The sequence below is a fragment of the Anguilla anguilla genome, chromosome 19 (assembly GCF_013347855.1).
Source record: "Anguilla anguilla isolate fAngAng1 chromosome 19, fAngAng1.pri, whole genome shotgun sequence".
NCBI classification, from domain to species: Eukaryota; Metazoa; Chordata; class Actinopteri; order Anguilliformes; family Anguillidae; genus Anguilla; species Anguilla anguilla.
In genome coordinates, this window is record NC_049219.1 from 15,419,585 (window position 1) to 15,441,171 (window position 21,587).

General features: G+C 46.0%; 2 protein-coding genes across 5 annotated transcripts; both read right to left on the reverse strand.

Annotated features, from left to right (window-relative positions):
- Positions 1-1,005: 1,005 nt before the first annotated feature.
- LOC118218795 (toll-like receptor 1) lies at positions 1,006-4,449 on the reverse strand. Its single transcript, XM_035401480.1, has 2 exons — positions 4,278-4,449; positions 1,006-3,854 (listed from the first exon to the last, which is right to left on the reverse strand). Exon 2 carries the CDS (start codon positions 3,831-3,833, stop codon positions 1,332-1,334), a length of 2,502 nt encoding a protein of 833 aa, XP_035257371.1. The 5' UTR covers positions 3,834-3,854; positions 4,278-4,449; the 3' UTR covers positions 1,006-1,331.
- Positions 4,450-4,920: 471 nt separating this feature from the next.
- On the reverse strand, positions 4,921-21,294 carry zgc:136858 (uncharacterized protein LOC678543 homolog). 4 transcript variants are annotated; one of them, XM_035401484.1, is made up of 21 exons: positions 20,940-21,294; positions 19,924-20,006; positions 19,371-19,485; positions 19,011-19,185; positions 18,649-18,760; positions 18,182-18,288; positions 17,667-17,793; positions 17,175-17,295; positions 16,623-16,708; positions 16,255-16,418; positions 16,052-16,111; positions 15,609-15,672; positions 15,205-15,299; positions 13,563-13,691; positions 12,843-12,957; positions 12,164-12,301; positions 10,461-10,627; positions 9,980-10,062; positions 6,708-8,010; positions 6,457-6,583; positions 4,921-6,147 (listed from the first exon to the last, which is right to left on the reverse strand). In XM_035401484.1, exons 1-19 carry the CDS (start codon positions 21,083-21,085, stop codon positions 7,803-7,805), a joined length of 2,295 nt encoding a protein of 764 aa, XP_035257375.1. In that variant the 5' UTR covers positions 21,086-21,294; the 3' UTR covers positions 4,921-6,147; positions 6,457-6,583; positions 6,708-7,802. The 4 variants fall into 4 exon arrangements, with proteins under 4 accessions (XP_035257375.1, XP_035257373.1, XP_035257376.1 ...); XM_035401482.1 differs by having other exon boundaries at positions 19,924-20,030; XM_035401485.1 differs by having other exon boundaries at positions 19,924-20,044.
- Between the last annotated feature and the right edge of the window lie 293 nt (positions 21,295-21,587).

Genomic DNA, 21,587 nt, shown 5'->3' on the forward strand with positions numbered 1-21,587 from the left:
CTGCGCACTGAGTGTGCGCAGATGGTTTTCTGATTTATGGGTAATGTAGTTTATATGTTAGCATGCTTTCTTTACTGACTGTAAAATATTGTCAAATTCTATATAACAAAGTTGGCGGCGATATACGTCGAACTTGTCAGATTTGTCACGTGGTATCTGTGATTTATTACGAAAACATGTCATTTAGTTAATGCCACAAAAAAATCTTTTCTCGATACTACCAATCGCATGGTACTCCAGTACACGAATATCATCGTTGTTCTGTTCTGGAAGCTCAGTCAGAAAACGATGACGTATATTATCTAAGGCCTTTGGGAATCTTAGTTTTATGGCATGATGTTTCATTCCCCTGTACAGCTGACTCTGCATTCGAAGAACAGAAGGATTTAGAAATTTGATCTTGTATGCAAGAAAAGGGCAACGCACTCATTCACACATTTACTAACGTGTAATGTATTGTACTCAAAAATTAATCAAAATTAAATACATCATTGAATAAATCAGTTCTTACACGGGTATGTGTATGAACACGTTGACTATTATTATTTTTTTTTTTTGATTAAACATTTTTTAGTGCTGTTAACGCATTTTTAACTTATTTTTGACAGACGTGGAAATGCAAATAAGAAAGTACATATTTTTACTGTAGCATTGGAAGAGATGGTATTAGCGCTTATAATGCATAGCAGTCGCAAGGAGTTGGTACTATTCAATTTATATCTACCCAATAATGTTTAGAACAAATGGGCTCTTCCTGTATAATGCAAATTAATGCCATAAACAAAAATGAAAGGTTAATTTAAAAATGAAAAAAAAAAACACGAAAGTACTATACATAAGGCAACTTACAGGCACGTAACAGTAGGTGGAGACACATCCTGAAAGTATTCAAAAATAATGAAATGAGTTCATTTGTCAATATGTAAAGTGGCAGTACACAACTTCTAATCTATTATATAATCCAGTAAGTAAGAGATGAAAGATATAAAAACAGGACACAAAAAGTGGCTTTACAACAGTGTTTGTTTGTACACAATGCAGAAACATTCATGTGGCCTGTTTGAAAAGCCTTCTTTTTCTCCTCTTCTTTTATGTTTTTCACCTCACCACTTCCTCTTTGGAGGACAACTGCAAAAAATGTGATAATATTCCAAATAACATTTATTTATTATTCTGGCACATATTTAAATTCTAGTACCCCATCCCCCACCTTCTGTTGCCAAACTTGACCGACCCACAAGTCAATGCACTGCAGCTCCTTCCTATAGTGCAGCTTATAAAGCATCAGTCTCCCATCAATAGCACCAAGTAAAATTAAAAAATGTATGGTGTCACTTAGGGTGCAAGGAGTATCCTGTTGGGGCCATGTGCGCCAACAGAGGGCAAGTTTCAGCGATGTCTCCCGCTTCTTCCTTGAGGACCATGCTCTTGTCGGCCGTACGCAGCATGGTCCTCAGGCTGGCCCAGAAGACCTGCCGCTTGCGTTCCTCCTGCGGCCATTCCAGGTAGGTCTGCTGCCGGAGCAGGGACCTCAGCTTCAGGAACTTCCTGGGGATGGAGTCAGCGGGGATGGGCTCCAGCAGAACGAAGACCAGGGAGTCCTGACGGACGCTGAGGGCCTGGTGCTGGGCGAAGAAGAGCTCGTAGGTGCACCAGTTGCTCTGGACGAAGTTCCGGGACAGCACAAATAAGGTCTTGTAGCTTTGCTCCACGCAGTTGATGATGTTGTCCAGGATCCATTCGCCAGGAACGAAGTCCCGCTCGTGGACGCAGAGGGTCAGGCCAGCGCCCTCCAGGCTGGGGACCAGCTTAGAGTCCACCCACGGGGCGTCCTTTTGGCTGTACGAAATGAAGGCGTGGTAGCGAAAGGAGGCTTCCCGAAGTCTGATGGCCTCCTGGTAACCTCTTCGTTTCACCGTTATCCAAACCCACAGCATCTTAGTGTACCAGACCCCATCGCAGGCATAGAAGGTAAGACCGGAGACTGCAGCGATTACAACAACGATGCTAACCACTGTGACGGCTTGGAGCAAAGGCTGACAGGTCAGTAGACCCGGCTTATACTCTTCCAGAGACATTCCCGCAAAGGAGGGAGGGTTACTGCACGTGTAACCCGCGGGCCAATCAGGGAGCCGAGATTTGTTGAAAGCCGTCACGAACCAGTAAGAGTCACAGCTGCAGCTGAATGGATTGCCGCCCGCTTTCAGAACGTTCAGTCCCGGCAGACCCCACAGGGAGCTCTGGCTGATTGAAGTAATGGCATTTTCATTCACGTAAAGCCTTTGCAAATTCAGAGCCTGGAGATCATCTGGAAGCGTGTGGATGCTGTTGAAACTCAGGTACAGGTGCCTCAGGCTTGGGAGGCCCGAGAGGGCCTCTCTGGTTATGGCGGTTATTCCCGTCTTCGACAAATTGATCCTTTGGAAGTGGGGCGACAGGTATCGGAAAACCGTGTTGCCCAGGTTGTTGTTGCTCAGGCTGAGCTCAGCCAGGTGGGCCGGCCAGAAGCACCTCTGGCCATGCAAGACGATCGAATTGAAGCTCAGGTCCAGTGACTCCAGGAACTTCATCTCATGGGTCTTTCGGGAGATGAAGGCTAAGGACTGAAACCTGTTGTGGCTCAGGGAGAGCCACCTCAGGGCAGGGAAGACCTTAGTGTACGAACAGGCGGGCCACCAAAACCCGCTGTCCGTCAGCAGGTTGTTCGATAGGTCCAGCGTCTCCAGCGATGGGATAGCGGACATTAGGTAGCACGGCAAGATGTTCATTCCCGTGTTGGAAAACCTCAGGTAACTCATGAAGGGGAAGTAGGAAACGTTTATGTGGATTTTCGGATAGTTGTACTGATAGTGGAGCACCCCATCGAATATGACTGATTTGAGGCTCGCCGTGCCGTTATACCCTGGGAAACCATAGAACTGGACGCCATTGGGTGTGTCCTGGTTATAGCTGATGTTCACAAATGCAACCGTTTGGATCTGAGACTGAAGCACATTCTTCAGCAGCATTGTCATGACGGAACTGTTGATCCAGGTGTCCACGAATGCTAAGTTCCTCAGGGAGGGCATTTCGCTCAGTGCCTCAAACGGATCGCTGGACACGTTGCAGAAGTGAGGAAGGAACTTCACCAGCTTTATTTTCTTGGTTTTAATTTGGTCCAAGTCCAGCAGGACGGTCTTAAACATTTCAAACCGCTGGCAAAATGACAGCTTGAGTGTTACCACTTGTAGAGACTTCAGCTGAGCAAAGGAACCGGATTCATAATTTTGCAATTTGTTGCCCCCACCTAAGGTCAGCCATTTTAATGAATGGTTTCTTAAAGGTGCAAAATCATTGGCTTTTACCACTAGGGAATTTGGACTCCCAAGTGAAAGGCAACTAAGATGCCACAAATTCTCAAAGGATTTTCCAAGAGCATAGCTGTCATAAAGGTTGCCGGATATGTCTAGAATCCTAAGCTGTGGCAATGGCAAGACTGGGATGGTCATTAGGGAGTTGTGAGAGATGTTCAGGACCTTGATGTTGTCTGTGAAGGCCGATGGGGAAATGTATCGCAGTCCATTGTGGGTGATTTTCAGGAAGCAGAGGTGGGGAAGCCCAGCAAGGTCGCCTCTGTGGAGTCCTGAGATGTTATTGTGGGAGAGATCCAGGTACGTGGTGTCATTCAGTAGATCGGAGGGCACCTTGGTGAGATTGCAGTAAGACAGGTCCCTTTTATGCTGTCTGTAAGTAACGCATTCTTCAACTCCTGTGTCCTCGCTTTTCACAACCATGGTACTGGCCATCAAAACCAGAAGACACTTGGTGGCAGTTTCCAAAGAAATGGCAAACATCTTGAAATGGAATAGATACTCCTGCCAAGACAGGTGCACAGACCGTATATACATAAACAGAAGTATTGTAAGAATTTTATTTATTATTTTATGCAGGCACACTACTGTCAGGGATTTTTTTTTAATATGATGCATGACCAAAAGAGTCAATATTCATTAATATTCCCTGAATGTGGGTATATGAAATAAATGCATTTGCCCACAACCTCAATTAATCTGTGGACATGGACAAAAGATCCACACTTCCAGGAGGTAAAGAAAAAGAGAAAAAAATGTTTACACTAGGTGAAAATGATAAGAATTTAGTACTTAAAATGTCTGTCGTCTCCATTTCCAGCTAACCAACCAGCCCTGTTCTTTGCTTTTTTAAAAGACAAAATACATTTTCTTAACAGAAAATAAATAAATATTGGAACTTAAAGCAACTACTATGCAACATCTTACCTGGAGATGAGATGATGCCAACTCAGAGAAACACAGCGGTGAATTTTAATTTGCGTTCTGTCCGAAAGTTTTGTTCACGTTGAGTACTTCCTCAATCGCCCTGCCCATACTGTGTGTGTGAGGTGTCTGTATTGTGGAAATCCCGTCAGCATGATCAACAGATCTTGCAAAAGAACCACAGTGTTTCACACTAAGTGCTTTCCGAAATAGCTGTGTTGTTGCGGTAACTTTAGGCTTTGAAATGTAAAATTCACATGTAGATTTAATTTAATTGTGCTTCATGCCATGAAATTACTGCATATCAACTTATATGTCAATTTAATTTGCTGGACATTTAATACATGATCCCAATCACTGTATTTGTCAGCTGAAAACATGATTGGACAGTTTCACCTTAATGATGTAAAACTACTCCCAAAAACACTTCAGCAATGTTAGCAACATAAATTAAGTCTGCAAATAGTTACAGGATACAAGCCAGCCATCTGCTGAAGTACAGTCACACTGTACAACATAACAATAAAATGGGTTTCACAACACGGTCAAAAAATGCGCAGCTCAAAAAGGAAGAGGAACAATATATTTCAGATAAAAACAAGTGACAAGGAAGAGTTATTGAAATTATGGCTTTCAAGATCAGGTCTGGCTTCCATTTTTTATTTCATTTCAGTGGCCGTGACAAAATAAGAAGTAACTGAACTGTATTATAAAACTTTATTATATCTATTTATTATATAACTTTATTTATGTTCTGTGGTGATTTATGTTTGTGTTTGTGGAGATTACGCTGCAGGTCAGTTTTAAAAAGAATAAATATACAGAGAATCTCCACAGGCAGTGTGTTCGGCTTCATTTGGAAACTCCACACAAAAAACTTTTTCTCTAACCAAAAATTGTATATTTTGAGACCACCATACTCCCTCTGCTCATTGTCTGAGTTTCCAGGGCTCAGTGAAGTTCCATACAAGTGAAAGTATGAAAATGTTTCAATGTTTTCATTTCCTTTTCTCTCTCACGGCTGTGTGTACAAACCTTTACAGTGAAAGCAAAAACAGCGGAGTAACAGTGAAAAATCCTCTGTGCATTCCCTGGACTGTGACTTCCATGGCAGGACTTTCAATAATTTAATATTCATGTATAATAACATATAATTATTGTTTTATATTAATATATTAATGCACCAATCTAATTAATTTAATGAGAATATAGGACATAATATTTTCCCACACAATTACTGTGTTCTTTGCTGTGTTTCTTTCATTTGCAGGCATGATCTTACGGTCTAATTTATTACAAAATATAAAACCTCAATGTGTGACACATTACCAGTGTAATTTATACATTTGACATAATTAATGCACATAATAGCTTTGTGGAAGTTCATTTAAAAACTAACATATTGGATTCTGTGTTTTGACTCTTCCACAGTACAACCTGTTCTGCACAGACTTTATAAACATTCAATTTCATATGTTTTCCAAGTCCTGCAATTAGCCTGGAGCAAATATTATGGTATGGCAAGAAAAAGATATTTTAAAAGTAATTAATTATATAAATGAAAAATGTCTCAAAGGCCACAGATAAATACACTCTACAGACACGATCAAACCATGAAAAAAAAAAACATGAACATATTTTACATTTTTTTAGATGAATAGTCTTGTACAGCCTACAGAAAAAAAGAAGCAAAATTACATACAGAAGCTTTATGTTGTGACTCATTAGACAAATTTAAAGCAATGCACGTTGTTCTATAACTAACATTATAGACAACCTACAAATGAAAAATGCATGCATCCTCCTCAGCAAATTCAAAGGTCATCGATTGCTGCCTTGGATCAGATGTCCCGAAGGCTCTGAGAAAACACATCTGCAATATCCAAACAAACCAGATAAGTGATTTATGTACATACTACAATAAAATAAATAGTTTTATTTTGTATTTTTTTATGAAAATGCAAATCGAAGTATGTGACAGACAAGCAAGCATTGTCTGATATCGCAGAGAGGCTTTTATATACGGTTGTCGTGGGCCATTCTTACTTTTTAATCAAGACGTTATAATTTAACATTGCAAGATCTGACAGCTGAAGTCACCCCAACCCCCCTGCCCAAGATAATACTATGACATGTGAAAAGATACAAACAGAAAAGGCAAGAAGTGCACAAGAACCGCTACCTGTTGTCCGGGAGATTCCCTTCAGTTTGCATGTGCTGATTGTGAGGTCACAGGTGTAGAGCCCCAGGCAGCCTGCGCAGTCTGCAGGGGCTGCGCAGCTCCGTGTCTGGATGCCATGGCAGCCGTGCTGCGGACACATCATCGCAATCAAATCAAACAGTTACAATTACTGCAACTCTACTGCAAATAAACATGCAGGCCTCATTAACAGTAGGAAAGCGCCGTGCAACCTGTTCAGAGACGAAGCTCACCGTGTCGGAGTTGAATTTGCCATATCGGTGAGCTTTGCCCCTGTTCTGCGGCCGGCGCCTGCGTCCGGTGCCTCGGGGGCCGGGTCTTCCTCGGGGGCCGGGTCTTCCTCGGGGCGGCTCGGGTCCGACTCGATCGAGAACGCTGCTAAAGTAACCGCCCTCGTCCTGCGGGTCTTCCACCGGCCCGGGACGGCCTGGCTCCGCTCGCCGCCCCCCTCGCGAGTGCGAGCCAAACCGAACGCCGAAATCCCCCGGCCCCGGCGTCTGGACCACCCCTGTTCCCCTCGCCCCGACGGCAAACCCAGCACCACGCAGAATTTGCGCAGAGACCAGCAGGATCACACAGCAGCAGCCCGTCACAGATAATTTGCTATCCATTGAAAGGCCTTTGAAAAAATAAAAAAGCGAATGACTTTCACTGCTACTGTGCAGACTGCTTATAAACCTTCTCCGACACCCCGCCTTTTTCTGCTTATTGGCTACGTAATGTTTTTGTTCACCGTTTCTTTCAACCCTGTACCAACCTCCAGCCACTTTGGACTCAATGTGGATTCTAATCCAGGATCAGTTTCTAAGGGGACAGTTCATGTAAAGTTTAGACAATGAGCTTTTTCAAGGTGATCACCCAAAATCAGCTGAACCAATTCAAGTCCAATACTTCATTGCATTTTCAGAGTTCTATTATCTTCTTCCTCAGACCACACCCCAGGTACACTGACGTGAATGAATAGTAAAAAATGGCACAAGATAAAATTGTATATTGAATTTGTTTTTGAATATCGGAATTCAGGATTACAAAACAGCATACTTATCACAGCAGTGAAACTTAAAAATAGGAAGCAAACTTTAATGTTTTTGATGCAGTAAACAGAGCCTTTGCCAAGCTTGGGTGTATCCATCTAGCATATCTCCATATGATTTCTACACACTGTATAAATGTGAAAATATAGAAAAATGAGTTAATGTATAGTACAACGGGATTAAGGTAGATAATTAAAACATCTGAAACCCATCTTGGCTGCAGCCCAAAGTAACCGCACCGATCCCAGCCTCCTCATTGGTCCACGGGGCAGAGCCCGGCCATTCTCGCCCTTCTCATTGGCCGAGCTCCTCCATCCAGCGGCAGCTGGGCCGGGGCCAGGCCTGGGAGCGGACCCTCGCCAGGTTGACGGTGTCGCTGCTGAGCGACGGGGCGACGGGATGGCGGGACGCCAGAGAGCGCCGCGCCGCCAGGAGCCCGAGGCGCACGCTGTCGTCCGTGCGTAGCCCCCGCAGGACCCCCGCCATCAGGCCACCGGCCAGGCTGAGGGGAGAGGGGGAGGGGGGAGGGGGGAGGGGGGAGGGGGGAGGGCGGGGCAGAGCCCCAGGGGTCATGCTTTAAAATACACCAAACAGCTAGGTATCATACGAGACAATGGTCAGCGCTCTGAACACAGGACCTAAGACTGTATATCACCCTACGTGTACCAGCTCCTTGTCATCCTACAAAGTAGAAATTTAAATGATATATGATTTTAAAATTTAAAAAAAAATCTATCATACCTCAATCAGTAGGCAAGCAGAAATAGTGACATTAATTTATTTTCTTAATTTTTGGTCCGATATGAGTCCAAAAACCTGATGGACGTTCATGACATAGCACACGCAGGATTAGCTATCCTTGAGCTCACAGCGATGACCGTCCTCTGTTCAAGGCATAAGTGAGGACCCCACCACCGCCATCCTCCCTCCTTCCCTGCCTCCCTCTCTCCGGTCTCCCAGGGCGACAGTGATTGTTTGGTATCCAGGTGAGCCAGTTTCCATTCTGAGTGATGGGTGAGGCAGGTGAGTAATCTACTCTCTGAGTGAGGCAGGTGAGGATGATTGAGAGGCTGACAGGGGATGAGTGACACCCCCGGGGGGGCATCCCTCCCAAATCTACCAGAGGCATGCTGGGACAGAGTGGCTGTAGTAACCAGCCAGATAGGGTGTGTGAAATTCGGATAATGCAGGAACGAGAGGGTGAGGTTACAGGTAACCCATTTGGGGGTCAATGGATGGGTCACCATACCAACATGCTGGGTTTTACCGAAGACATATTCAGGCACTGCTTCCTGACCAGGCCAGTGCTGGGTTATGGCCTGCAGCTCAGCAAGGCAGAGCATGATTACCCAATCGCATCGCCCATAGCAACGCCCGGGGAGAGAACGTGAAGCTCAACGTGCAGGTCGCAACGAAAAATCGCCCAACGGCTGCCCACACACACTCCCACACACACTTCCGAAAACAGTGTCTCTCATCCCCCCTGAATTCACAGAAGATGCTGCAGCAATGGAAATCAGCTCCAAATACGACAGGATATTCAAAAAAAAGGGGGGGGGGGTGTTTACAAATCTGCCAATCTGAAATGTCTGCCATCTAGAATAATTATATTTGTTAATTCTCCCCTTACATGACTCCTTTATTCAGGAGCAAAGAGCCCCAGCCTGGTCCAATATCAGATCAGCGTTTTGAAGTGTAATAGCAGGTGACCTCATTCAAAGGACCCAAACAGATAGATATCCTAAGTGCCTGTGGTCACAGTGTGTGTGCCTGCTGCACTCTCGAAAGCTCGGCCCTGCATCCACATCCAATCGTGCTCTGTGAGTTAAACCAAATAGGTGGAACTTGCTAAATAAATAAACGGCATTAACTTAGTAACTGTTTTTTTGCCATCCGCTGCTATGGAAAGTATGCTAATGCTGGAGACAGTGTTCCAAAATCCCCTTCAAACAGACCACACAGGCACGGCGGTGTGGCAAGTACACAGCCCTGCGAGATCAGGCAAATCTTTTCATCACAGAGAAAAAGAGAAAGGAAGAGAGAGGGAGGGGGAGGGAGAGAGAGAGAGAGAGAGAGAGAGAGAGAGAGGGATAAGAGTTTCCGAGCACCACTGTTCCGCTCTTTCGCGGCCCTCAGAACCCCTTCAGTGACCTGTCAGCCCTTCATCGCCTCATTAGGCCCAAAGCGCTCCACAAAGCCCTGCGCGAAACCATCTGTGCCCAACATCTGTTCGCACCCAGGCTTTCAAAAGAAAACACACCAGTAATACCTGGGGTTTAGTCGCCCTGTGAGGGAATCCTGTTCCGCTACTGCAGTTACCTTTCATCTGTGCGTGTGTGTGCACGTGTGTGATGTGCATGTGTGTGTGTGTGTGTGTGTGCATGCCTGTTTGTGAGTGAGTTTGTTGCATATGCGTGTGTGTGTATGTGCACGCATCTGTATGTGTGTGTAAAGTGCAACCCAATACTTGCCTATCTCCAGCTCCCGAAACGTTGACAATGTCCGCTGGGTTCAGGGGTATGGCTGGGTAGTGGACGGCACACAGCCTGCCGGTCTGGAACAGAAACACACGCACACACACACACACACACACACACACACATCAGTCAATCCCAAAGATCCCAGGGCACCAAACACCAACTGTGTATTTTCTGAAAACACATGTTCTGTGTGTGAAGCTGATGGCTTTCTTTAAGGAGAGCGGGCCTTCGCATTTCCAGACCTGCCTTCTAGCAGAGGTTAACAGAGGTCAATACCTTGAGTGGATGTGAAATACACTTCTCCAAATACGATTACCAGGTGCCACATCTTGACCCCCCTCCAAACCTCTTCACACCCCCCTCAATCCCACCAGCGGGCCCCTGTCCCCAGCTAGGGGAACCCTGGTTCAGGAGGACCGTGACTGCCCGGCTGTGGCCCGTGGGTCTGTAGCAGTGCGAGCCCCTTCCTCACCCTCCCATTTCTCCGGGGTGCCAGACGCACCATCCCGTCCTCGTGCTCCCCGCACACCAGCACTCCCAGGGGGCCCAGAGTCACCACCACGCACTGCAGGTGCTCCAGGAGGGGGCGAGAGAGAGTCGCAGCACAGTCCAGCACCTCGTCCGGGTCGCTCGGCAACACTGTCGCAAGAGAGAGGTCAAGATTCCCTCACTTCATCCCATTTATTTATCGCAGAGGTGGGCAACGAGGGCAGTACCTGTTTCTGGTTTTCATGCCAACTTCCGGCCTTAATTACTTAATTAGCCCTAAAAATGACACAATCTGACAGTTTAGCTACATTTCTTGATAAGCACACGAATGACAGCCAAAAATTGTCTTGTGTCCCTATATGAAATGTGTTCTAATCTACGAGTGAGAGTGTCGGTGAAAACAGCCGATTAACTCATTTAGCCAGGGTAACCTTTTGGAAACCAAAACCTGCATACACACTGGCCTTCCACCCCTGATTTATTGGGTTATTGACCCTCTGTTACCTACTCTTGTGCTCGGGACCCTGTCCAAAACAGGCCTGTGTATCTAACTGTAGCTACCAGGACCAGGAGACATGGCTTTTGGACCCACATGGGATGCATGAGGCTGCTTCCACAATAAAGGCAGATGTGCCGTTACCATGGGGACCAAAGTCAGGGCGCGGGGCTCCTTCAGAAGAGGGGCGATGAAAACCCAAACAATGCGCCGCCGCGCGGTGTTTTGGCGTCGCCCACGACCACGTCCCAAAACACGGGCTATTTTTAGAGCAGACGGAAAAGGGGCACGCTTCTACTGATTTCAGTCAAGCGCGAAAACGCGAGGGAGATCTGACGGCTTCCGCACGCCCCGCCGGGCTGCTTTTTCCACACGGGGGCGTGGCTTCTGCTTTTCCACCACACCGCCAGAGTTAAGTGCTCTGCTGGGCGGCTTCACGCACTCCCCTAAGTCTGTAAGTGCCTCTTTAAGGTGTGAACAGGCTATAGCTGATCTGTGATGACAGCACCTGTCTAACTGATGGTAATGTACCTTCTAACTAAGTTTACAAAAAGCACCAAAACAAAAATTTCACCATTTCTTATATTTTTATCAGTCAAACTTATTGCTACTACTCAAAACAGCAATAAAGTAAATAAATGACGCCTCAAATGCATCATTCTGGCTTACAATCAGTAGTGTTCGAAAACTGACAGAAGCTTATCTACACCTTCACGGTGAGTTATTATTCTGCTAAAGGATGTAATCAACTGTTTGTGTGCAGATGTCTGTGTACTGTCAAGTGTGAACTTTATCAAGGAGAGTGGATTGTCATGGCTTACCCACAGGTGTGCCCCATCAGTACTCTACCTGCAGGTGTGCCCCATCAGTACTCTACCCGCAGGAGTGCCCCATCAGTACTCTACCCACAGGTGTGCCCCATCAGTACTCTACCCACAGGTGTGCACTTATCAGTACTCTACCTGCAGGTGTGCCCCATCAGTACTCTACCCACAGGTGTGCACTTATCAATACTCTACCTACAGGTTTGCACTTATCAGTACTCTACCCACAGGTGTGCACTTATCAGTACTCTACCTGCAGGTGTGCCCCATCAGTACTCTATCTACAGGTGTGCCCCATCAGTACTCTACCCACAGGTGTGCCCCATCAGTACTCTACCCACAGGTGTGCACTTATCAGTCCTCTACCTGCAGGTGTGGACAGGCCCAGCGCCCGGTTCATGGCGCACAGCTCCGCTAGGTTGGGTGAGGTGTAGCTGAGGTTCTTCCAGCTGTCGGACATGAAGGGTTTGGAGGCCTTGTCTGTGTCTGTGGGCTCGTACCACACTGTGAACACAGTGCAGGCGTCACTATTCTGCACCCCAAACACACCCAACAGCAACTTACACCAACCGCCTATAGCTCCCAGTGAGCTATACTTTACTATATTTACAATGTAGTAGTAAAATTGCAGTAGCCAATGCAATATGATTAAAAAGCATTCTCAGTTCAAGATCGCTCCGACTGAGGAGTCCCATGGCAATCTACTCACCTTCCCCACAATTAACAAGAATGATCAACAACAGACCCAAATCAACATTAGCTATTAACATATTAATTAACATCATATCCGGAACAACAGTGTTTATCTGCGTCTGTATATGGTAAAATCATATAAGAAAATGGTGTTCAAAGAGCTGCTCCATTTCACTGGAAGGCACATAGGATCAGTTCCCCCGAAGATAGCAAAAAACCATGGCTGAGTGAAGAAGCCTCATTACAGTGCATTTGTGTACTGATGGACAGTCGTGATTGGCAGGCGCATTCAGTAAGAAGAGTGACGGGGGGGTGCCGACATCAAGAGAAAATCATCCTCTCCTTTGTTCACCTGGCAACGCGTGCTTCCTGGAAAGGGAACAAACGTAGTCGATGGTGGCGACCGGGATGTTCCCGTCCACACAGACGAGAGACGCGCTGGACAGCTGCTCTTCAAACTGGGCCACCTGAGCGGGAGACGAGACACAGCCGCTTTTCAGCCAAGCTCTCATCCGCTCGCTTGTGTACAGATTTCTAAGAACACTGCCCTTACAGAAATGGAGCACACTGAAAATACAGGGGGGGAAAAAACACACACACAACCCTGCCATTAGTGGTACAGTCCAAAAAACTGGACTGCATTCAACTGGACTGCATTCACATTATCTTTCATCTATCCTGAGAAAAGGCTCTTTCCTCTAGAAACATACTAAACTCAATTATACAGAACTATACAGAATTGGAAAGTTCATTCTATACAAACACAGAGGGAAACTCATCCTCCACCATTTCAGGGTTTCACATTTCATATGTCAGGTGCACTTGCTGGAGTGACACCTGTTACACAGGTGAGGTGCCTGATATCAAGCATCCCAGAGGACAAACCTGCATGGGCCATCGCCACGGCCTGCGTGTCTATGAGATTTTCTCACTGGACCTAATTACTGGCCGACGCTGGACTCCAGAAGATTCTCCTCTCGTTCACTTGGTTCAGGGAGAGAGGAGGTAACGGAGAGCACATTCTGGAGCAAAACTCTCAAGTAAATTAGCAGAGCTCTGAAATGCCACTCACATACTGCGCCGTGATTCGCTGGTGAATATCCATGTCGCCCAATCCCAGGCTGAGCTCGCCGCTCCCGGTGATCACAACACAGTAAGTTGCAGTTCTTTGCTCTCGCATCCTAGCAATGCCACATGTGTTCTCAAAAAAGGGAAGGTGGGGGGGGGGGGGGGGGGGGGTGAGAAAGACACGTAATGCCATTTTCAAAGGCACTTCAGAATAGCAGGAAAGGACTCTGGGGGCAACGAGTTAGAAATCCTGCAAAAACGTCAGTTTGAATGCAGTAGAACATTATGTTCTGATTCTCACAGTTTTGCTATTGCACAAAATAATCTATCGCAGAGATTTTGTGGTGTGTGGATATTTTCCTTTTAACGTATGCGGCATAAACTGACCACTCCTGCGGCCGCTCTGTTGACAACCTCCTTAAGAGTTACACAGCGGAGCTGCGGGTTTATATCCAAGACCACTGAGAGACATTGCATTGCACTGCATCTCTCCATGTGGATTCGGGGGCAGGTACACGGCTCCCACTGCCTGCACACAAAATCTATTTACAGACAGTTCCATGAGAGGAGTAAAGAAATCCACGCCAATCTTTCCACATTTTGGCAACGGCACCGGGAGGCCTGTGCCACACGCGCGTGTGTGTGGGAGACGGACACACACACGCACGCGGCACCCCATCAGCGATGTGCCTCTCTGCCCCACGCACGTTCGACGCCTCGCAGGTGAGTCATCATCGGCTCCTTGTGAGGAGGAGCGGAGGAAAGAGGCCGAGAGCCCTCGATGTCCCTGGACAAGCCTCTCGGGCGTACGACACAATCACAGAACCTTCCGGAATACTGGGAACTGGGTACCACTTCCTGAGCATCACAAATGACACACATGCTACATGTTTTTTTTTGGGGGGGGGGGTCAACGGTGAGACCAGCTATGGGCAGGCTCAGGTCACATGACACATTCTGCCCAAATATGTGGAAACACTTTCATGAGGAGAGCGCACATTTGATTAAATAATCACTGCGTTTTAAAGAAGGAGAACAAGAGTATAGAATTTAATGCTAATGCTAGCAGCGCTTACCTATCAGAGCTCTACACGAAACCACTCCCAGATCACAGCCCTTTTGAGTTGGTGCTTTGAATTGACAGCTGGGTGCTAAATTGCTGCTGAAATATAACATGCACATACTAATCACTCTGAATCACGATGTTCCGAAGGCGCGTTCCCCAGAGACGGAACAGCAGCTTCAATTAACATCCGCTCAGCAGCGCGGTGCCTGTCTTCAGGTGCGCCATTTAATTACAGTCAGACAGTTGGGACGCTGCACACACACGCATACACAAAGGCATACTCAGCCACACACACAGGATTGGACACACATAAGACACGGGGGGCAATTGTTAGGAAACCATATATGGTTGTCGGTTCGATCGCCAGACGCTGCTGTTGCTGTTGCACTCTTTGAACTGAAAGTGAATGGCTTCAGTGAAGTAGCTAATTTAGCCAGGGGAACCAGTGGAAACGAAAATATGCTCACACGCACCAGCCCTGCAGGACCGGAACTGCCCCGGCCCCCGGCCCCCGGCCCCCCAGCCCCCCCAGCCCCCCCAGCCCCCCCAGCCCCCCATGCACACAAAGGCTCACCCCTACCATGTGGCCACAGTGACTCAGGACGATGTCACCTTGTGAGTCGGCCCCCACAGCCGAAATGAGCAGGGGTCTCTCCCCCAGTCGAGTAAGGCAGTCTGGGGAAGAAATGCATTCTGGGTACCGGACTTGTGTTTGCCATCATGAAGAGAATGGTGTACATGCACATAAGCCACAGAGTACATTAAAACCACCAGCCCCTCTATCTTAGAGAGATTCTGAAAAGCTTCTCCATTTTGGCTGCTCTTGACTCTAATTTGATAAAATGTTAAAATGTGAAAATGCCTCAGTTGGCAGGCAAAACTATTTTTCACCCCACACCACTTAATAACTACAATAAATTATTGAACTTGCTAGACACAATTTACATGTCCTATACCTTCATCATTATGACAACAGGGACTGACCAGCAATATTTCTTCCTACCCCTCCGTATGCTTGACAGACACTTCCAGGATTGGTCTGGCCAAACTGTAGGGGAAAACCAAAAACATTCAGACACAATCTTCTGCGAACATAACAGCCTGAATTTCAATACTGCTACAAGATGAAAGAGAAGCCATTGCTGCTGTCTGACTATGAAAGATGGCAAACCAAGGAAGCACTTACATTTCATGGTACATTTCATTATTTCACAAGAACCCATCACAGTATGCAGACAACCCTATGAATACTGGCACTTGCATGCCATCTACTGGACAAAATGAGTATCACACTTTCAGTCTCAAAGAGTGAACCATCCTCAACACCAAAATTAGTCTGTCTGGGAGTACAGTAGATAAGAACAGAAAAATGCCCAGTTCTGCTTCTCATGTTGCAGCACTCAACACTAAAGTAATAGCACACTCACCAATAGCTTTTCTGTTTTTCCTTTGGCAACGAAGTCCACATTGATGCCACCAATGACAACCTTGGGTTAAAAAGTACATAGAAGGTCAAGAGAGTAAAAGGTAACCGTGACAACGCAAACGCTGCGCTGGCTGAAATGAATGTTAAAACTGGCAAAAAGACTAAGAGCTGTCCGCCTGTAAGCAGGCCTCCCGAGACACTCACAGCCTTGGTGGGCGTGGGCGGAGTCTTCTCCTTTCGGGGGGGCGGAGTCTTTTCCCCGCGGGGGGGCGGGGACTCGCTCCTCTTGCGTCGCCGCAGTTCGGAGAGGGCGCGTGCGATCTGACTGCCCACCCTCGCGTTGTTGCGGATGAGGGCCATGTCTGGGGCACGAGGTTTTAAGGAGACAAGGAGCACCACCGGGCCTCTTTCCCAAGCACCGCCCATTTATTAATAGTGCTCTGCACTAAATTACATTGGTGCGAAAACACAAGCATGAAGACCACACCCCTCAATACCAAGAAGATTTCACTTTAAAAAGGGGGGATTTTGGAGAGGTCACACGGCCATGTCTCAGGTGTTTAGAAGGATACTGGCCTGGAGGGACTGGCCTTGCGTCAGCTCACTGACCCTCTGCAGGATGAACGGAGTCACATCTCTCCCTCTGATACCCTTTTCACTGAGGACATCAAGAACACCTCAATGGTCAACCAGAGTATTTACCTCACACCATAGTCTCTCCTTAAATTACAACCCACAAGTTTCCTCTTTTTTTTAAAAGAAGGTTTGTGGGTTACCCCCACACACTCTGTATACAAGGGTGGCCACAACCACTGTTTGCAATGGTCTACAGCTAGACTTAACACTGCCGCAAAGCCATAATACTGCAAGTCCTTGTCTTTTATCCACGTGTTGCCACTATAATTCAAGTAACCGAATTAACCCTCTCTGTGGGCCATACTAGATCTAGATCTACACCATAAATTCACCAGGCCAACCCTGTGAACTCCACCTAGCCTGCACTATTAATTGACCAAGCTAATGTTCAATTAGCCTACAACCTATAGCCCATTACCTTCCCAGGTCCAAATCATAAGTTCACCCAGACTGTTCCAGGATTTACCTGGCCTGTGCTACAGGTTTACCTGGCCTCTGCCACTGCGGCGCGGATGGCTTCCTGGGTGAGCTGGCCAGCCGCTGCGTGCTCCTCTGGGATGGGCACTGCCAGCAGCACCCCACTCTGCAGTCCCAGTGTCAACATGGCCTCTGCAAGGACAGAGCACCCATTCAAATTACAGGCTCCGCCAACACACGGTCAATCAAAATCCCACTCTAAAAACACTCAAACACTGCTTCATTTAAATCAATGCAGTGGGTTTTGCGTGGGAACAAGCTCTGAATCAATGTAGTCCCAGTGATTCAGCCTTTCCCCCAGTTAGTGCAAAACAAAGCCTGGTAAAGTGCATGAGAAGTCAGTTTATGAACAAGAGCCCTTATGGGTAATGTAGTCTCTACCTTCTGGTATCCTCTTGCTTACACCTAGAACTACCTGGATTGCATTATAAGGACTGAAGTTATGTGTTAAATGCACCGTTAAATGCACCGTTAAATGCTCTTATTTATGTATTTATTCTCACCAATCAGCTCCGCTGCCTCTTCTGCATCAGTCACGTTGTAAGGGGAAGTGAACCCACTCTGAGGAGAAAAAAAGGCGGGAAAGTCCCTGGACTTCCCAAAGGTGGCCACACACACGCCCTGGGTCTCCTGGAAAAAAAACAACGGCCGGAATATTCCTTAACCCACAAAAAAATTCAACTCGTTTCACCAGTGACTGCACTTCTAATGCTGTAGGGAATTATTAACTTCCCCTCCCGGGATCAATCATGTTTTATTATATTACATACTCCAAATAATAAAATCACAGTTGGCTCATTTATTCCCCATAATCTCTGCAGAGCTCTACTTTTAATGTGTAATGGAGGCACTGATCCTGATGCTCTCGCAGATAGTGCGGCACCTTAACTGAATTTCCTCCACTCCATTACTTCCTTTGGGTTAGTTCTACGATGCGGAAAGAGCGTGAGAGAGAGAGAAGAAAGAAAGCAATATCTTCTGGAGAGGTTCACAATTCCGCTTTGCCCGACCCACGCACCAGGAACTCCAGGGTGCGGCCGATGTCCAGGATGGACTTCACGCCTGCCGAAACCACGGCGACGGGCGTGCGGCCGAGCTCCGTCAGGTCCGCGCTCACGTCCATCGCTGCGGAAACACACGAGCGTCAGTCGGCGCGTGAAGTGGGGAAATAAAGCACATGAGAAGTAGCGGAAAGCTAAAAAAAAAAAAAAGTGTCGGTTGGCTGACAAAAAGAAGCAAAGCGTAGAAAGTGCTCCCGGTACAGAGTACCGTTCTGTTTCGGCTCACTTCAAGTGACATCATCATCAGTGCGACCTTTCGTTTCTCTTCCCCTTCTTTATTTACACTGAGGCTTATGCAGGAAAGACAGACAGGAATGGAAAAAGGAGAGAAGAAAAAGGAAGCTATAACAGGCATTATGAAAGATGGTGGTGCGGTGCAGGGCGGGGCGGGGCGGGGTGAGGGGGAGGGGGGCCCTAAACTCACAGTTTTCCCCGTCTCGGTGCACTCCTCCGATGCCCCCGGTCACAAAGACGGGTATGGAGGCCCTGTGAGCCGCGATCATGGTGCCGGAGACAGTGGTGCCTCCGGAGAGGCCCTGAGAACAGGAAGCAGAACTGCATTGAGTACCTGCACGTCAATTAGTACTGCTGCCCAAATATCAACCCTGGGAACCCCCCTGTGAAACACACACATGTGCACACACACGTGCACACAATCACACACACAAGTATACACACGCACGCACACCCACACACACAAACACACACAGGCACACACACTTTTGGGAGGCGAGGCCGATGCCAGGCCTGTTCGGGAGGAGGACGTGCGGCTCCAGCCCGACGCACCTTGCTGACGGCGTAGGGCACGTCTCGCCGGGACACTTTGAGGGAGGCCCGGCTGCAGGACAGGAAGTGGAGCTGCTCCTGGGACAGGCCCACGTGTACCCGGCCCCGCAGGACCCCGACCGTGGCGGGCGTCGCCCCATGGGCTCTCACTATGGCCTCCACTTCCTGAGCTGTACTGAGACCCAACACATCCTACATCACACAACCTCACACGCATACACCAATTCAGAAATGCACCTGACAGCGAGCCACGGCAACTGTCACTCACAAGTTTTTTTTTTTTTTTTTTACCTGACTGACAATTAAATATGCATTGATTGTCACGTGAAATAAATGGTACCTGCAGGAAGTCTCTCTTACCTAAGGTTCTGTGGATAGGGCATCCCGTGGGTAATGATGGTGCTCTCTAGCGCCACCACTGGCTTGTTTTCTGCCAGTGCCTCTGACACAGAGGGATGGACTTGGAACAGGCTATCTAGAAAAATAAACAAAACCAGCTACTGTATATACATGTGCATACATAGATATATATGCACAAACCCACACACACGCACAGGCACACACGCACACAAAATCTGTTAGACAGATTAATACATACCAACAGATACTCATGCATGGCTGAGTAGATTAATGTACCCAAACATACTTTTCATGCAGTATAGCCATGGGAATACAAGGAATACATTACATTATCACATATTTTTTAAATAGATCCTAGAATTATGAAGTGTGATTCATTTCCAATTTTTTCTATTTGTCGAGAAAATGTGTTTATTCATATTATTGGGGCCTTCATTATTTTCTCCACTTAATTTCATAAATAAATATACACAGGGGGGTTGTGGTTCATGACACACATCAGTTATTTTCCCAGAGGCAAGTACATCGCAGGTGTAAATTGAAGTGCATTTACCGTGCAGCCAGCATCTGTGGAACGCTGGGAGGGAACATCTCTGCAGAAACGTGGAAACTCTACCGAGCATTGTGGATCCCGCTCTTTCCAAAATAAAAAAAATCAAACTAAAAAAAAAAAACTAAAAAAAAATCAACAAAGGAAATTTTAAAAAATAAAAATCTGAAAATAAATACTCATCCATTCACAATATTGTGCATTACAGACTGATGGAAAGCTTGAGCACTGTAATTGTGCTCAATCACACACGTGAGAATAAAAAAAAGAAAAAGTCATAATATTATATATACTTCCAGTTCCAGATGAATCCTGAAATCACCAAAAAACCTTTTTTTCAAAAATAAGAGTTAAGTGGTGTGCTGACAACTACCCAGTGAATTGATCATGCTCCAGTTGGTTAATACAAACACTCCGTGTTAGTGTTTACGCAATGATTTTCATTAGCATATCAATGCTGTGTGACACGTCAACTGTATGTCTAAAGCAACTTTGAATAAGAAAATGAGGACTAAGTCTATTACTGTAGACTACGAGTGACAAACAACAAACATAATTAATATACCACCAATGCCAATCCAAGGAATGCAACATTGCTTAAAGAAATCAATCACTTGACTTAAACTGAGATTAAGCAAAACTATAATTGAGGCCCCTGGGACTCATTTTTGTGACTTTTTAAAAATGTTATATGATGAAGATGCTTCCCCTAAAGTCAAAACAATGTCTCGGTCATATACCTAGCCATTGCATAACTGTTTTTACCGACCTATTGTGTCACAAAACTTCAGTTTAATTGAGAAATGACTGCACAGAAGCAACTTAACTATGAACAGCATTAAAAGTAACATGAAATCGAGGAATAGTCCTTCAATTAGTCAAAGCCCTTTAGAATGTGCAACACACTGCAATCACAATTTACGTTATCGCATTTTCCTTTAACACAATTCTTTATGGAAAACCTCACGCCCTTTCAAGTGAACAATTTTGACAAAATTAAGTTTTCTTCTCGCTCTTACCTTCTTGTCTGTGTGCCGGAAAAAATAAACTTTGACCCGAGCACTTTGTTTGCAGTGGTCTGCGTTTGCATTTGGTGAACTTTGCCGGCATAGTCACCTTGCATTCTCAAGCAAGAGTTGCTTTGTTTTTCAAGACTCGTTTGCATTTGCTGACCTAATAAAACTAAAAGGGAAATAATAAACCGTAAAATATTCCAATAGCAGTCTGAGCATATGGCTTGCTTTCTTGTTTCCCTTCTTTCTTTCTTTCTTTTTTTGTTTTTGCGGAAATATAAACTACCGTGATATACTCAACATAAAACAACCGACTTGCAGCACGGCTAACTTGCAACTAATAGTAAGCGAGTGGTGTTTTTCCACTACTACTACAATACACGGTGTTCATGATGATGATGACGATAATAATAATAATAATAATAATAATAATAATAATAATAATAACAATAATAATAATAAAAAAATCTTCTCTGCTTCTTCTTCTTAGTTTTAAAATTTTAATCTTGGGAAACCCCGACAAAACAACACATTTTTATTAACTATGTTGAAACAATTAGTAATATTGGATCCGAAATGATAGTACGTAACTCTACGGCGCCTCCTTCAGGTAGTAATTCCATACCCAGTCAGATGTTTTCTGTCCCTGGCCTC

Coding starts and splice junctions, on each gene's coding strand:
- LOC118218795 (XM_035401480.1), bottom strand. CDS start 3,833: ATGTTTGCCATTTCTTTGGAAACTGCCACCAAGTGTCTTCTGGTTTTG.
- zgc:136858 (XM_035401482.1), bottom strand. CDS start 21,085: ATGCAAACGAGTCTTGAAAAACAAAGCAACTCTTGCTTGAGAATGCAA. Junction 12,302..12,842: donor CAGGAAGCACGCGTTGCCAG/GTGAACAAAGGA, acceptor CTGTGTTCACAG/TGTGGTACGAGCCCACAGAC. Junction 10,063..10,460: donor CACCCCGGAGAAATGGGAGG/GTGAGGAAGGGG, acceptor TTTCTGTTCCAG/ACCGGCAGGCTGTGTGCCGT.